Genomic DNA, 17,054 nt, shown 5'->3' with positions numbered 1-17,054 from the left:
ACCAGCGTTCGTGCTGGACGTGCAGACCGCGTGAGACGACGCTTCATCCAGTCCCAAACATGCTCAATGGGGGACAGATCGGGAGATGTTGCTGGCCAGGGTAGTTGACTTACACCTTCTAGAGCACGTTGGGTGGCACGGGATACATGCGGACGTGCATTGTCCTGTTGGAACAGCAAGTTCCCTTGCCGGTCTAGGAATGGTAGAACGATGGGTTCGATGACGGTTTGGATGTACCGTGCACTATTCAGTGTCCCCTCGACGATCACCAGTGGTGTACGGCCAGTGTAGGAGATCGCTCCCCACACCATGATGCCGGGTGTTGGCCCTGTGTGCCTCGGTCGTATGCAGTCCTGATTGTGGCGCTCACCTGCACGGCGCCAAACACGCATACGACCATCATTGGCACCAAGGCAGAAGCGACTCTCATCGCTGAAGACGACACGTCTCCATTCGTCCCTCCATCCACGCCTGTCGCGACACCACTGGAGGCGGGCTGGACGATGTTGGGGCGTGAGCGGAAGACGGCCTAACGGTGTGCGGGACCGTAGCCCAGCTTCATGGAGACGGTTGCGAATGGTCCTCGCCGATACCCCAGGAGCAACAGTGTCCCTAATTTGCTGGGAAGTGGCGGTGCGGTCCCCTACGGCACTGCGTAGGATCCTACGGTCTTGGCGTGCATCCGTGCGTCGCTGCGGTCCGGTCCCAGGTCGACGGGCACGTGCACCTTCCGCCGACCACTGGCGACAACATCGATGTACTGTGGAGACCTCACGCCCCACGTGTTGAGCAATTCGGCGGTACGTCCACCCGGCCTCCCGCATGCCCACTATACGCCCTCGCTCAAAGTCCGTCAACTGCACATACGGTTCACGTCCACGCTGACGCGGCATGCTACCAGTGTTAAAGACTGCGATGGAGCTCCGTATGCCACGGCAAACTGGCTGACACTGACGGCGGCGGTGCACAAATGCTGCGCAGCTAGCGCCATTCGACGGCCAACACCGCGGTTCCTGGTGTGTCCGCTGTGCCGTGCGTGTGATCATTGCTTGTACAGCCCTCTCGCAGTGTCCGGAGCAAGTATGGTGGGTCTGACACACCGGTGTCAATGTGTTCTTTTTTCCATTTCCAGGAGTGTATTTCGGAAATCGTTAAGAAACTCAATATTCCGAGATCTACAGTATCGAGAGTGCATCGGTAACACTTCCATAATTATGGACGGCTATAGAGGCTGCATGGCTCAATACTTCTGCAAGGCACTTTCAGCGGCTTGTCGACTCCATGCCAGGTCGAGTTATTGCGCTATGCCGGGCTAAAGGAAGTCTGACGTGATATTAGGAGGTATCCCATGACTTTTCTCTCTTCAGTGTATTTCACAGCTACTATAGCTACCACGAAACTTGTAATTCAGCGGAATTCAAAAATTGTGTGAGAACACCTGTCCATTTATAGAGAAGTAAAATCATTATTCCCCATCTGATGTCGAACTCTGGCGTTCTGTGCACCGTCACTGAGCTACGGCGATCATGTTATGTAGCAGTGACGATGAAGTCATTACAAACAGAACACAAGTTGGATGTGGTGGTGATGAGGATTATGGACTTGAACAGGCTAAACACATATGGCCATCAGTCTCTTGTTCCACCCCCACCTCTCCCCACTCCCCACCCCCATCTGCCTGCGTCTAGATTAAGTCTCATGAGCAAATACTAAACGTTTACTAAATTTCTGCATAGTGTGTATCTGACGCAGAGCATGGGTACCAGTCCGGTATTAGGGTAAACAGAAAGTAACGTCATTTGTTTACATTAAACTCAAACAAATAAATTGTTAACAAGATTTTATTTTTTACACACTGATGTAATCACTCTCGTTATCAACTACCTTTTCCCATAAAGTTTGCATATTTTCAGTGTCGTAAAATAAAAATCACTTGCTTTTTGAGCAAAATATCTGAAGATGGCATTTCGGACACCATCCACTTGGAAAATGTTTTAACGATCGGAAGAAATGGAAATCCGATGGCGGAATGTCGGGCGAGTATGGAGGATGAGGCAATGCCTCTCACGCCAGTTCATTAATTTTTTCCACGATTCGTCTTGCGCAGTTCGGTCTTGCATTAACGTGCCGCAGAATGACGCCGTTTCTGTTGACAATCGCTGGGCACTTTTGAAATAAAGACTGGTTTAGCGATCCAGTTGTTGACAGTAATGGCCTCCATTGACATTTCGTCTAGGTTTCAGCAGAACGATGCCGCGAATACACCAACCACACAAAAGCATCTCTTTGGGATGTAAAACTGGCTTATCTGTATTTCGTGGTGTTTCATTCGGAGAGAGCCACTGCCTTTCGCATTCTGGACTATCACAGAGGATCCATTTTTCATCTCGAGTGATCAAGCTATCAAAAACGCTTCCATATTGTGCTGCTGAAGCAATAAGCTGCATGTGGTGGATCGGTTAGCTTTGTTTGTCTTTACCATTCTGCCGCAAAGGAAAACACAGACTAAGAGCAGTGTCTTAATCACTGACGGCCGTTGTGGCCGAGCGGTTCTAGGCGCTTCAGTCCGGAACCGCGGTGCTGCTACGGTCGCAGGTTCGAATCCTGCCTCGGACATGGATGTGTGTGGTGTTCTTAGGTTAGTTAGGTTCAAGTAGTTCTAAGTCTAGGAGACTGATGACTTCAGATGTTAAGTCCCATAGTGCTCAGAGCCATTTAAACCATTTTTGTTAATCACTGCGCCATGTTGACAAGCCTGGTTTAACCCAGACAAAACACAAGCTCATAATGTTTCAAGCGAACTAGAATTCTTCCTGGTGTAAATAGTAGGCACGCAACAGCATTCAGCCGTGCTCGGTTCGCCTTCGCTGGCGCTCGTCCGTGTTCCGCTGGTTGTAAGTCTTTTAGACAGCTATCCAGTGGAGATCGCGACCTCTCCGCAGCGGCGCCAAGAGTACAGAGAACATTCACCAGCCGTATGTTTTGGGTTCGAAGTGCTAAATTCCTATTGTTGTTGACAAGAGTTGTGTGAGTGATGAACTGAAATGAAGAGTGTGGTGACAAAAAATATACGCTGTACAGCCAGAACATTATGACCGCTTACCTAATAGCCGGGTAACAGCGGCGACGTGTCGTGGCATAGAAGCAATGACGCCTTGGTAGGTTCAAAATGGTTCAAATGGCTCTGAGCACTATGGGGCTTAACTTCTGAGGTCACCAGTCCCCTAGAACTTAGAACTACTTAAACCTAACTAACCTAAGGACATCACACACATCCATGCCCGAGGCAGGATTGGAACCTGCGACCGTAGCGGTCACGCGGTTCCAAACTGAAGCGCTTAGAACCGCACGGCCACACCGGCCGGCCCTTGGTAGGTCTCTGGAGACGCTGACACCACATCTGCACACACAAGTCACCTAAATTTCGGGGAGGGGGCCATGAGATCTAACACAATGTTCAATCAAATCCTCCATCTGCTCGATCGGGTTCAGATCTGGCGAGTTTGGGAGCTAGTACTTGAACTGGAACTCGCTGTGTTCCTCGAACCACTCCATCATACTCCTGGCCTTGTGACATGGCGCATTATCTTGCTGAAAATGCCACTGCCGTCGAGTAAGATGATCGTCGTGAAGTGGTGTTCGTGATCTGCAACCAATGTATGGATGCCCACGTGAAAGTTCTCCAGAGCATAATAGAGCCACCGCCAGCTGGTCTCTGTCCTGCAGCACAGGTGTCAAGAAGCTGTTCCCTGGAACACAACGGATACGCGCACTCCCATGGGCGTGATGAAGAAGGTATCGGGATTCATCAGATCATGGAACAAACTGATACTGCAACAACGTCCACTGCCCATGGTTATGTGCCCATTTCACTCGTAGTTAACGATGTCGTGGTGTTAACATTGGCACATGCATGTGTCGTTGTCTATGGGGCCCATAGTTAGGACAATTCGGTGCACTGTGTGTTCAGGCACATTTGTAATCTCCCAGTATTAAAGTCTGATGTTAGTTCCGCCACAGTTTACTGCCTCCCTGATTTACCAGCCAGTCCAGCTTACGACGTTCGACATCTGTAATGAGCGGTGGCCGCCCAACCCTCTACAACGTCTGGACGTGGTTACACCATGGTTTCGGCACGTGTTGAAAACATTCACCACATCACTCGTCGAACACGCGACAAGTCGTACAGTTTCCGATATGCTGTCCCGAGCCTCTGGGCCATCACCAAGCTGCCCTCGGTCAAACTTTCTTTATTCTACACACGGACAGCACGCTCTCGGATACTACACGCACCGTGCTTGTTGTGACTAGCAGTCACTCCTAGCCAGTTGACGCTGCAATCGCCTGGACGAGTTTATATCGATAGTAGATCGGCGGTCATAATGTTCTGGTTGATCAGTGTAGATGTCATAGGTGCTAGCGGGATACAAGAGATCCATAGCACAAATGCTGAAGAGAAATAAATATGATTGACGAGAAACTTCCGAGTCATCCAAAGGTGCCACTGCACACGTGAGAAACACAATACATGCTACCATCAGGCAGGAAAGGAGTGAAAAAACATCAGCTTTGTGTTTCTTTTGAAGAGCACCATCAATTTCCTTGTAAGTAAACAAGTACGACTATGTTTACAGGGTAATCAGAAATAGTCTGAAAAACTTTTGAGACTGTTGTCGGAGAGTTTCTGCTGAGAATTAATTATTAAGAAAAAATTCGATACGTTGCCCCGTTTCCGAATTATACACCACTGAAATTAGCCAATGAGGTTATTGCGCGCGCAAATTCAAGCACTAATACTTCGGGGTGAAAGGAATGGAAAGAAAATGGAATGGAAAAGAGATAGGAGGTAAATAATGATTTCCAGTCGTACAGAGCACTGCAGTATTGCAACGATAAGGAGTTGAAATTGTTGCCAGACAAAGACTCAAATGTGTATGTTGTGCTTCTCTAGAATGGTTGTCCTAAAAAGCCTTTTTTTTTATTAATGAAAGGCACTACCCATTTTTTATACAGCACGTACTGTAACCACTTTTTTATTTTTAGGCGCTAACCCATTTTTCCCCTTTATTTGTTCTATATTTTTATAAAGAATTGAGTGTTCAGGTTTGAGGCGGTGGAGACATTGTGGGCAGGGGTCGAAACTCGAGGCCTGACCATGATGTCTTCCCCTTCCCAGCATGTAAGGGTTTAATTAAACAAAACATCTTTATTTCTACAAGCCTAAATACAATAGAAAGGCCATCCTCCTGGCAGAAACAACATGAGACATTACACTCGAACAAGGCGAAAGTCACTATTAACAAGGTGAATAATAATGAATATGAAGTTTAGCTAAGAAGTGCGAGGCCGCAGATAAGGGGGGAAGGAGGAGTGAGACTTGCAGGCATCCCCCTGCTCGGCAAATGAGGGGTGGAGGCAGAGTGCGCAGGGGTCAACATGGGGGAATGAGCAGTGTGCTCTGGTATAGCGTTTACAAGAAAGAGGCGCGTTTCCATGCGCCTACTCTGCTGTGGTTTACGATATATAAATGTAGCGCGGAGAGTCTCAGATGTCAGTGGAGGGGAGGGGGGGAGAGGAGGGGGGGAGTATCGTCCGCGTGTGGCACCATCCAGCTGAGCGGGGATGACGTACAGACTGCGCGAGGTAATTGGCGAAGAAGGCGCGGTAGCGAGGTCGTGCTCGACTTCATTGTGGATGGTTTGTAAGTACTGCCAGAAGTCAAGGCGTGATTTATCGCCATCATTATATAGATGAGTGATTGTCCACCCCTTGACCCATACAACCGCATGATTTTTGGTGGCGGGGAAATAAGTATCTTGAGGATGTACAAAAGTCCATGGGTCAATCGAGCCCGGCGGAACGCGAAGGTAGCACGCAACGAACTGTGGACTCACTTTCCAGACGTCACTAGTGGCAGACAAGTCAGGTGGTGGGCGTCGCCATCCACGAGATGGCAAACTGAACAAAGCGAAGAGTCCATTAGTGCGATGGCGTGAAGACGTTGATTTGTGACGAATACGTTGGTGGTAACAAAACGCTGGTGGATATGACGCCATGCCGTGGACCACCGCGTCGATGGATGTTTGACTTCGACGTTGTTGCTGGATGTGTAACAAAGCAGTGGGGTGTAGAAGTCTTTGGTTCGAGGAAGACGCCGTCCTCGGTAAGTGCGTGTGAGCATAACTGAAGTCGACTATGAAATCAGAAATGTGTGTCAGATGGTGCGTGATCTGACCGACTGGTACTGGCGGCGACATGGTCGCAGGCTTAAGAATTTCCAGTGAGCTTCGAGTAAGGATGGCGCCCCCGTTCCACTGCTTGTGCTGATGGACATCTACAAAGACGCCGCTCGGAGTCGCTCATTGACAAGGCCCAGGACCCCCGCTCGAGGGGGTCGGTGAACGTTTCGTAACGGACCTTCACGAGCGCACCGGCCGTAAGAAACTGTCCGAACGCGGCCTGGATGCTGCGTCCAATAGTTGACGGGGAAGTGAGTACCTGCGCGATGTGGACCATTCTGGACGCCACGTGTTGATTGAGGTACTTGGCCATCTGGATACGTTTTTTGCCAGACCCAAATTTTCTACTTCCCACTCGCCGCACCACAACAACCACATTCCCCTACTTTCAGATTTCTGGTTCCTGTAGGAGTTCAGACGGTGGTTATGCTTCTGCACGGAAACCTTTTCATCAAACAGCCTTCGCGCCCATAGAATGATCGATACGAGTGGTGTCTGTTCTGTTGGACATGTCCAACAGAACAGACACCACTCATCTCTACAAATACGAGCAACCTGCCGGGTGATATCGCCAAACGTGTAGTTTCTTTGGTCTCCTCAAACCGAACAAACGTAGCTTTTGCTCCTCTAGCTTAAATTTATAAATTCTGAAAAACGCACCTTTTAACTGGTAACGGGCATTTCAACAAGTGGTAACTCTCGGACCCACAGACGTCTGTGAGTTGTCACTTTTTAGAGAGTGCAAATGCTTGAATTTACGCGCGCAACGACTTCATTGACCAACTTCATTGCTAAACAACTCGGAAACGGCGCAACGTATCGAATTTTTTCTTAACAGTTGTTTCCCAGTACAACCTGCCCTGCAGCACCCTTTCAAACATTTCAGCCTGTTTCTAACCGTCCTGTATATTATGTTGATTAATATTAAAAGTATACAAAGGACATGATCATCCTCGTTGATGAGCTGCATGGTGGCTGTAACTATACAGTTGATATTTCACTGTTATATAGGAGGTTTAATGTAATAATCTAATAAATAAAAGTTGTTTTTCCGCTGTCACGCTATCTCCCCTTTTGCAAATTATACAGCCTAACAAAACAAGTGAAGCAGCAGCAGCCAGAAGACGTGGTCAGATGCCAATGTACACACTGTCAGTAGATATGTAAATGATTAGAGTTGTAATTCTCTGTGAGACGTTAAATGGCTACCGGGTACAGAGTATTGTCCGTGTCTAATGTTGTTACCAGTTCTGGTAGGGTATACAATAGGCGTGAAGAGCGTCACATGTTGAGTGATCCCTGTGAAGGATACGGAGACGCCGCGTAATCGTGTGTGTAGATAGCGTTATCAGTACCTGACAGAGTTTGAAAGGGGCCTCATTGTGGGTCTCAGTTTGGCCAACTGGTCGAATCGAGCAATAAACAGATTTATGAGGCCCGAGGTTGGACTGCATGGGAACTTGAGGGCTAGCATACTAGTCGAACTGTTATAGGCTACCATAAGGGAGGGTCGCCATGTCATACATCAAGAGTATTGTAACCTCTGCACATCTGCACATGCCATCGGAGAACAAGTAACCGACTCCCAGCAATATTCTCGTCATCCTGCACCACTGATCGGAGACTAGCAGTATCCGGACTAGGGAATTACTGTTCCATACCTAGGCTGCCGTTAACAACGGTTGTATTTGCGGTGATGTAGTGACCAGCTAGCATGGACTGCTGACGAATTGTGTCGTGTTATGTTCAGCGATGAATCGCGGTTCTGCACTACCCCAGATGACCATCGTCGGCTAGTATGTCGGCGTCCTGGGAAGAGAGCCCATTCTTCCAATTTTTGGAGAGGCAGAAGAGTGTTAATCTTGGAGTCTTGGTGCGAGGAGCCGCTTATGACCCAGGTCGCGGCCGGTAGTCATCGGGGAACTCTGAGGGATAATGGTGGGTCACAGACATCCTGCATCACACGTGTTACCTCTCATCCAACAATATCGTGAAGGCATTTTTAATAGTGCAATGCTCATCCGCACGGCTCGTGTTTCCATGAACTGTCTGCATGACGTTGAGGTACTCCCGTGGCCAGTTACATCACCAGATCTGTCGCCAACAGACCCTATGTGTGACCAGCTCCGAGTCAATTCCGTCCAGTGCCAGTACCTAGTATATCAAGGAGCATCACTGCAGTTATGGCCCAGCTTGCCTCGAGAGAGGATACAGCGGCTTTATTACACCCTTCCCATACGAACCAGCGCATGGATGCAGGCCAGAGGGGTGCAACGTCATACAGACAAGTGGGCACACACTATCGAATTCTTTGTAAATTTGATTAGATTTTATAATTGTTGCAATAGCACGACTTACGCTCTCACTTACGAAGTTTCACTTCGTTATATCCTTTCTTTCGGGGTGTTCCACTTTTTTTTTTTTTTTTTTTTTTTTTTGACACAGCATATAAAGTAGATTTGATCAAGTAGCTTCTGTGAGAGGTTGTATGTATATTGTTGTTTGCATATTTCACATCCCATTAATCCTATTTTATTGACATTGTCTTCCTCACAAGTACTTTAATAAAATCCTTGAAGCGCTTCGCATAGGTCACTTGAGACATCAGAAACTATCTGAGGTATAGCGGTTATTGAAATGCGAAATAATTGCTGACGTAATTGTGTCTCCAGCTGTTCGTAACAAAAGTGTACATGCTAGCCACTCTTCACGTTATGTTGATCGTCGGTAATCATTGTTCTGCTATTATACGGTCTTCTCAGTCGTATTGGAAAACTATTGAAAAGAGTCACTCGAAATATTAGCTAAATAAATGGAAATTAAGTCGCATGCTTCTTGAAAGAGCGTAGGTGAACAATGTGGGAGACTCGCACCGCCGTACGAGGCAAGGTCCTAATGGAGGTTGTTTGCTGTTGCCTTCCTCCGACCATAATGGGGATAAATGATAATGGAGATGACACAACAAGAGTCGGTCATCTCAGGGCAGGTGAAAATCCTTGACTCTGCCGGGAATCGAACCCGGGATCCTGTGCTCGGGAAGAGAGAACGCTACCGCAAGACCACGGGAGGCTAAACTGAGAGATAAATGCAAGGAATGACTGAGCTGCAATTCAGTGTTAAGAGCATTTCTACCAAGGGTTCACATATACGCTCAAATTCAGATAATTACATTCTTCCTTCCCTACGCCATTTTGCTTGCTTCGACCAAAACAGTTCGCTCGCCTTAGAAAATAATCGCATCTGAAAATCAAAGTTTATGTCACGATGATTAGCGCCAGAAAAACAATAACGCTACGTTCGTAGGATTGGTACGCTATCTTCGTTTTCTCTTGTTCTCGTCCGGTATCTCAAATATAAACGTTTATTCATACATACAACAGAACTGCAGTGAACACCGGAAAATCGGCTGCGAATGCTCGTTCGGTTGTGTTCGCTCCCATTAGCTCCTGTAAAGAAGATATAAGATGGTACCCTCAGTTTTTAGTTTCTAACTGCTCGAAGCTTTTCTCAAATAGGAAAAAAAGAAACATCCAGAACAATTTCACAAGAATCTCTGTCTTTCAAGCCAATTTTATTCGCATGAGTTACCCTTCTATCACTGGCAAAACAGTCTACTCTATAAGAATAACTTGACCAGAAACTTACCCACGATGTGGTCCAAATTTTCTCCGAAGTGCTTTGTCATTACAATTCCCGAGACAGGTGGTCTACAAGTTGAGGCCTCTCTAAGGCCCCCGAAAACGAGCTAACCTGTTTGTCAAATGACCCCTTGTCTAGCAGAGGATTTGTCAAACAAGCCTGTACACGTACTAACAGTCTGTAAGTTTAACCTCACTTTGAAGCAAATGGTTCAAATGGCTCTGAGCACTATGGGACTCAACATCTTAGGTTCAAAATGGTTCAAATGGCTCTGAGCACTATGGGACTTAACTACTGAGGTCATCAGTCCCCTAGAACTTAGAACTACTTAAACCTAACTAACCTAAGGACATCACACACATCCATGCCCGAGACAGGATTCGAACCTGCGACCGGAGCGGTCACGCGGTTCCAAACTGACGCGCTTAGAACCGCACGGCCACACCGGCCGGCAACAACATCTTAGGTCATAAGTCCCCTAGAACTTAGAACTACTTAAACCTAACTAACCTAAGGACACCACACACACCCATGCCCGAGGCAGGATTCGAACCTGCGACCGCAGCAGTCCCGCGGTTCCGGACTACAGCGCCAGAACCGCTAGACCACCGCGGCCGGCACTTTGAAGCAGAAGCTGTTCGTGTTCAAGAATATTTTGACAGTAGTGAGAATGGCCACAAATGCCAGACAAAGCAGTCCTGGCATTGACTTTGGTAAAGTGTTTAGAGATGAAGAAGAAAAGAAGAAGCTAGTCCAGGGAATGGCTTAAAATAAGAGATTTACCCATGAAAATTTGCTAAATGGAATATTACTCTCAGAATCCGATAATTACATCAACTTTCTTCGCATAGACAACGAAACTTTTAAAAATTTATTAAGGCCCCTATAAAAGAGGAAGCTAGTCTGTCAAATTCGCTCTTATCTAGCCACAGATGTGTCAAACAAGCCCGTACACGAAAGACAAAGCTTGTCAATTTAACCTTACATTTGAAGCAGACGCTTTTCGTATATCCTGTATTTTGGCGCTAGTGGGAATGGCTACAAATGCAGAAAAAAATTGAGTCTGACACTGTGTTTAAAGAAGAAGAAAACAGGGAACATTTTAAAATGGGAACCACACACATGAAAACCTGTTACTGGAAATGTTACGTTCAGAACTTGATGATGACATCAACTTTCTGCGGTTGGGCAGTGAAATGTTTAATAACTTGTTTATAGTTACTTCGTCCTCACATTGAAAAAGAAGACACATGTTCCGGTATCTGAAAAGATATTCTTTTCTACTTGCTCTGCTAATGACAGTGCATTAAAATACCACAACACATCATCCATGGAAGCACCGAAGAACTACAATTTCTTTAATGTCATTGCACTCCTTCTCGGATGTTATGCGTAAAATTGTGATTTTGCCCATAACGTCTTACTGCGTAATATATGGGTGAGAAAAAAAAAAGGTTCAGCTCTGAGCACTATGGGACTTAACATCTGACGTCATCAGTCCCCTAGAACTTAGAACTACTTAAACCAAACTAACCTAAGGACATCACACTCACCCATGCCCGAGGCAGGATTCGAACCTGCGACCGTAGCGGTCTCGCGGTTCCAGACTGTAGCGCCTAGAACCGCTCGGCCACCCCGGCGGGCAGAGTGAAAAAGATGTGCATTTCTTCCATTTGGAAACTGTGCCAGCGCTCTTTTGTTTTTATCCTTGACCGTAGTGTCCATAGTTGTAGAAACTCCGGACACAGTGAGATAAATTCTAATGAAGCAATTTTTCACTAAACATATGCGGCAAATAATTGTCACAAACAACGTCCATCATCTTTTCAAACTTTCCGTCAATCAAAATTCCTTTCAAATATTTCAAATACGCTCTGTGTTTGACAAGCACGTCAAACAGCACCGTGCAAGGTCGAATATTTGGCAAGAATAGTTATGTTTGACAAAACGTTTGATCGTTTACAGGGGCCTTTACCTCTGACCTTACCTCCATACAGATTATTTCACATTGGGAATCTGTAATGACTACGCTAGATGTTATCGAGTTATTCATAGCAATATATTCTCCGCTCCTTAGTAAACGAAGCTGCAAATGGAGGACGTACACCTTCCTCGTGACACACCAGCGTGACAGAGATGGTCTCAGTAGCCAGACTTGGCTCCACATATTATTCCTAGTATTGTGCGATAGCAAACGCACGTGGCCTTTCCCTCACTGAGAGGTCTCTGTAGTGAACGCCCAGCGGTTTCCGCAGAAAGCCTCCTTCCTGCGCCGTTGCGGAAGTGGAATGACGTGTGGAAAGCCACACGTAGCGCTCTTCCCAAAAGAAGTCTGTCGTGAGCAGAGGACCAGTGCGATGCTACTGCTTGCTGTCGCGCTGTCTACGCTCGTCTTAGTCGGTGTAAAATCAGGTAACGAATTTTAATCATATCTATGAGCTCTCTTTCTCTCTCTGTGATGCGGGTCGCAACAGGAGAAATTTCGTGATAGATAACCCTCAAAAATAACATTTCAGAGCAATTTTCAGGAGCTTAGAAAGGTAAAGCAGTCACCATTGCGAAGGTTGGTTTGAACACCTCATTGCTTTACTAGGCATGGTTATATTGGAGATGTTACGCCCTTGCATTCACCTGCCCTTTGAGCTGATTTACCCAGGTAGGTATAGGGTTACCCACACGTATCAGCTGACTTACCCAGCTAGGTATAACGTTACCTGCAGTTTAACACGGGCTGAGAGCCACGGCACAAATTGACGTTTAGCACATTAACAAACATTTACAGAGGTGAAAGACGTGAGAAATATAAAGCATTAAAACGAATAATTGTTTTCGTTCGTCCTCTATCCGTTACTATGCCTTATATGCATTTCTTCTGATTACGATGGAACTTTCGTGAGTTGTTGCGCGTATGTCCACGAATGTTTCTGTGACGCTGACCCGCTTATCACCCATAGGGTTGGGAGTGAAAAGTAGGTCACATATAAGCATAATTCAGGTATCACACACTACCGGTATAACTATCTGTATAAAAATACTGTGGAAAAAATATTTCAGCCACCTCTAGAGTTCGGGTGAGCATGAGATAACGTGGCACGTAAAAATATTCGATAACGACCGGTATTGGTATAAAACCCCAGTTTTCGGGATCACTATACTTACTGGTGACAGTAACAATGATGTCTCACCCGTGGTGGAAGGGGAAGGAGGGAGGGGGCGGACAATGACATATCAGCATATCTCCGTAACAATTGAAGGAATTTCTGCGGCGGCGTGCTGAAAAGTAATAGGTCAGAATGTTTTATTCTGTTCTCGATATCGGTTGAGGAATTACATGTCGTGCACTTGCCACCTTTCATGTCGTGCACTTTCACACCTAGATTATGTAAGTTGCAACGCTCTGTCGATAGCTCTGTAGCAAGTAACATGGCGGTGTGCAACGTAACTTTGTCGGTGCGTGAGAAATAGCGTGCTGTAATTGAGTTTTTCACCGCAGAGTGCTGTAATTGAGTTTTTCACCGCAGAGAACGTGTCTCCAATTGGAATCGACGGAAGAACGAAAACTGAGTACGGTGGTAATTGCGTCGACATCATTAAAGTGCGACGTTAGGTTGTTGGTGCTCGTAATGAAGGAAATAGTGGTGCTAAACGCAACGTGGAAGACAGAGTTCGGAATGAACGAGCGCGTACGGCAACCGGTGAGACTCATCGGAATCAGGTTGATGAACTCATTAGAGAAAATCGTTGGATAAGACGGACACGGATCTCCGGTAAATATGGCATGTCACGAGATTGCAATACAGAAAACTGTGTGCACGGTTGATGCCTCAAATGCTCACGCCTGACATAAAACAGAGGAGACTGGACATCTGTCAACAATTCCTTTTTCGTTTTGAGATTGAGGGTGATGAATTCCTTAAGGACATTGTGATAGATGATGAAAGCAGGGTTAATCATTTTGACCACGAAAACAAGAGAGTATCTATAGAATGTCGCCACAAAGGATCTCCGACGCCAAAAGAGTTGAAGACCATGCCATCAGCAGGCAAAGTCATGCTTACAGTGTTCTGGGATGTCCAAGATGTGGTGCATTTGAAATTCATGCATCAAAGCACCATCATAACTATGTAAGCTACTGTGAGACCTTCGCAAAGCTGAAAGCACGAATTCGAAGAGTTCATCCACACATGGAGCACCTTTACCTTCTGCGTGACAGAACCAGTCCATACACGAGAGCTGCGACATTTGCAACAATCCGACGCCTTCGGTTGTTATCGATCTTCCTCCAAGCAGTCTCGACTTGTACCGATCCAATTTTCATCGTTTCCAAAACTTAAAGAACACCTTCGAGGTCTTAATTTTGATAGTGATGAAGCGGTGCAAGCAGACGCCAGAGGTGAGGTTGTGGCTCCATCAACAAAACTACGCATTCTACAGTGACGGTGTCAAAAAACCGGTCTCTCGTTGGGAGAAATGTGTTCGTCGCCATGGTGGCTGTGTTGAGGAATAAATATGTAGATATGAAGAATAAAAATGTAAAATGTTAATAAAGTTCGTTTTATTTAAAAAGCTTCAAGAGTTTCCACGTAAAAAATTCGGAGGCGCTACTTTTCAGCACACCCCGTATCAAAATTAGCACACGTATTACTTGCTATCTGGGAACATTTATTGTGGCAGTAAGAAAACCCTAGCACTCCTATGGCTGACGGTTCGTGGTGGAATGGGGCGACTTTAAAGCGCAAATCAGGGACACCTGGAGCAATTTCAACCAAATTTTATTATACATGACACAATAAAAATCCTGCAGGAGTGAGATATTCTTACTAAAGCTGGGGGTGGGAATAATGATGAGAAGGAGTGTCATATGGAAGCGTCTGAAAACAATGTGTTGGTATTTTATCCTGTCTCCTATTTGTGTTCTACAATACATCAGCCACACCCTGTGAATGTGTTTCGGGGCTAAAGATCGTGCAACACAGCTGAACAACACAGATACGTTTAACGTTTCTGTAAATGGGCCCCACACGCGAGCGACAGATCGCAGCGAGTCGTCGCATGCGATATCGCCTGCAATTGGTCGCTCGCGTCGACGCCCCACACACGAGCGATTTGTCAAGCAATTGCAATCAGCATTACGAACGTCACTGTATCAAGAAGTTTATGGAAAAATGAACTATGTCTAGCAGCAGTTGCAGCTGATTTCTGTATGCCCACGAATACTTGCAGAACATAAATTTAAAATATACTAGACTTATAACTTACCAAACTTGTTTTGAAACACTTTTTTGGGAGCTTTAGGTTACTTTACAGCATATATTACAATTTTCACTGACGCCAAACGGGTTATTTCAACTTTTCAGTGTGCCTATAAAGTTCATGTCACGTTTATTAGTCCCCAATTTCTTTTTGCTCATTAGTTTTAATGTTTAATGGCAAGTATTCAGGCCTACACAATTACCTCGATGTGTCTGTAGAGATGTTGTCAATAGCATCATCACTGATTACCGTAACTCTTGTTATAAATTGTATGAATGAAAATTTACGTATATGAAATGACAAGGACTGTATAAAAGATTACCCCTGAACAATTAAATTAAAAAGTCTCCTTAACATTACACTAGGTACGTATGTTATTCTGTTTGGAAGCTAAAAACTTTAATAAACATTTAATTATTTGATAAATAACGAAAAACCATAAGAAGGAGCCCATTGTATTGCGACTATTACTGTGAAATTCCCATCACTTCTGCTTCTACAGCACTGATCACTGCAAAATCAGAGGGTGTATTCTGAATTTTAGCAACTCAGGCTTCCACTTCACTTCTCAGAGTAGTTCATGGTCCTGGGCAACCATAAATTTTAATGTAAATTTCTTACTCGACGTGGGCAAAGCGGAAAGAAACAAAATTACACAATCACGCTTGATAAACAGAGAAACGAGATGGAGTCTTATTGCCGCACACCGCTGCCAACCAGCCAGGCAGCCATATTGCGTGCAAGAATCGCTTGCGATCCATAAGATTGCCTGGGATTTCCATGCGACCAGCAATCAGCGACTGGCTGCTGCGATTTTCCCACACACGTGCAGTCTAAGAAGTGATGTGTCGCCCATGCCTTGGGCGGCTGCGATTCGTTGCTCGTTTGTGGGGGCCTTAAAGACATGTGATATAAAACAGTGGAGAACCAGACAGCTGACGGCGACAGTCCATTTTCTCGAAACGACAGTCAATTACTGGTGTTTCCTCAGAATCCAACTGAAACTGTGGTGTAAAATTCATCAGAGATACAGGTGGAATATGTGCACAAACATGGGTCAGATCTGTTAAATGTATGCGAAATAAATATATAAGCCTGGAATATATATGACATATGTGTACGAGGGCGAAGTCGCGGTCAGAAATCTAGTTGATTGCGCGTATTCCCATTATTTCCACCGACATAACATTTGATTTCTAAAGACTGCAGTACCCCATTCGCTTGCATTCTAAATAACTATCACCAAGGCCCAACGTCAATCGCTTCAATTGTGTGGATTAAATCTGGAAAATCCATGGTTTTCACAGACCTCAATTACATGTTGCATGCTCGCGAGTGAAAAGCTGCAAAATTTATTTGTTTTTACACAAGACAGAAAGACTAAAACTATTGTATGACCCAATGCACTTGAAGAAATTTTTTCAAATTTTATTTTATGCACCAAAAGTCATTGTCTTTCATTTATTTTGTGCATGTAAATGTGTCTGCTTTATGCATGTGTACATACTTGGAAGGAAAAAGACGCATTGCAACGAATGCCGGGCACAACTAGTGACAGATAAAAGTACTAGAACTTACAGGGAATCCAAACCGAGAACTTAGCGTCCGTAGCCTACCACTTTACCACTGCACCACCTGTAACACAGCAGTTAAGGTCGTATAAAATTTCCCTGTACAATTTATGATTTGATGATTTGTTGAGTTTAAGATAGCCCGCATCTCGTGGTCGTGCTGTAGCGTTCTCGCTTCCCACGCCCGGGTTCCCGGGTTCGATTCCCGGCGGGGTCAGGGATTTTCTCTGCCTCGTGATGGCTGGGTGTTGTGTGCTGTCCTTAGGTTAGTTAGGTTTAAGTAGTTCTAAGTTCTAGGGGACTGATGACCATAAATGTTAAGTCCCATAGTGCTCAGAGACATTTGAACCAT

At 45.6% G+C, this 17,054-nt stretch overlaps 1 protein-coding gene across 2 annotated transcripts in view; it reads left to right on the top strand.

Moving 5' to 3' along the window:
- Nucleotides 1–12,197: 12,197 nt before the first annotated feature.
- LOC126095731 (mast/stem cell growth factor receptor kita-like) overlaps nt 12,198–17,054 on the top strand; it is a 296,078-nt gene continuing 291,221 nt past the window's right edge. For both annotated transcript variants that reach the window (XM_049910501.1, XM_049910500.1), the window contains exon 1: nt 12,198–12,290. In XM_049910501.1, the coding sequence (XP_049766458.1) occupies nt 12,236–12,290 (55 nt within the window). In that variant the 5' untranslated portion in view covers nt 12,198–12,235. The remainder of the gene's footprint in view (nt 12,291–17,054) is intronic.

The sequence above is a fragment of the Schistocerca cancellata genome, chromosome 8, assembly GCF_023864275.1.
Source record: "Schistocerca cancellata isolate TAMUIC-IGC-003103 chromosome 8, iqSchCanc2.1, whole genome shotgun sequence".
In the NCBI taxonomy this organism is placed as follows: Eukaryota; Metazoa; Arthropoda; class Insecta; order Orthoptera; family Acrididae; genus Schistocerca; species Schistocerca cancellata.
Note: the sequence above shows the minus strand (reverse complement) of the source record. Positions and strands in the feature narration are given on the sequence as shown.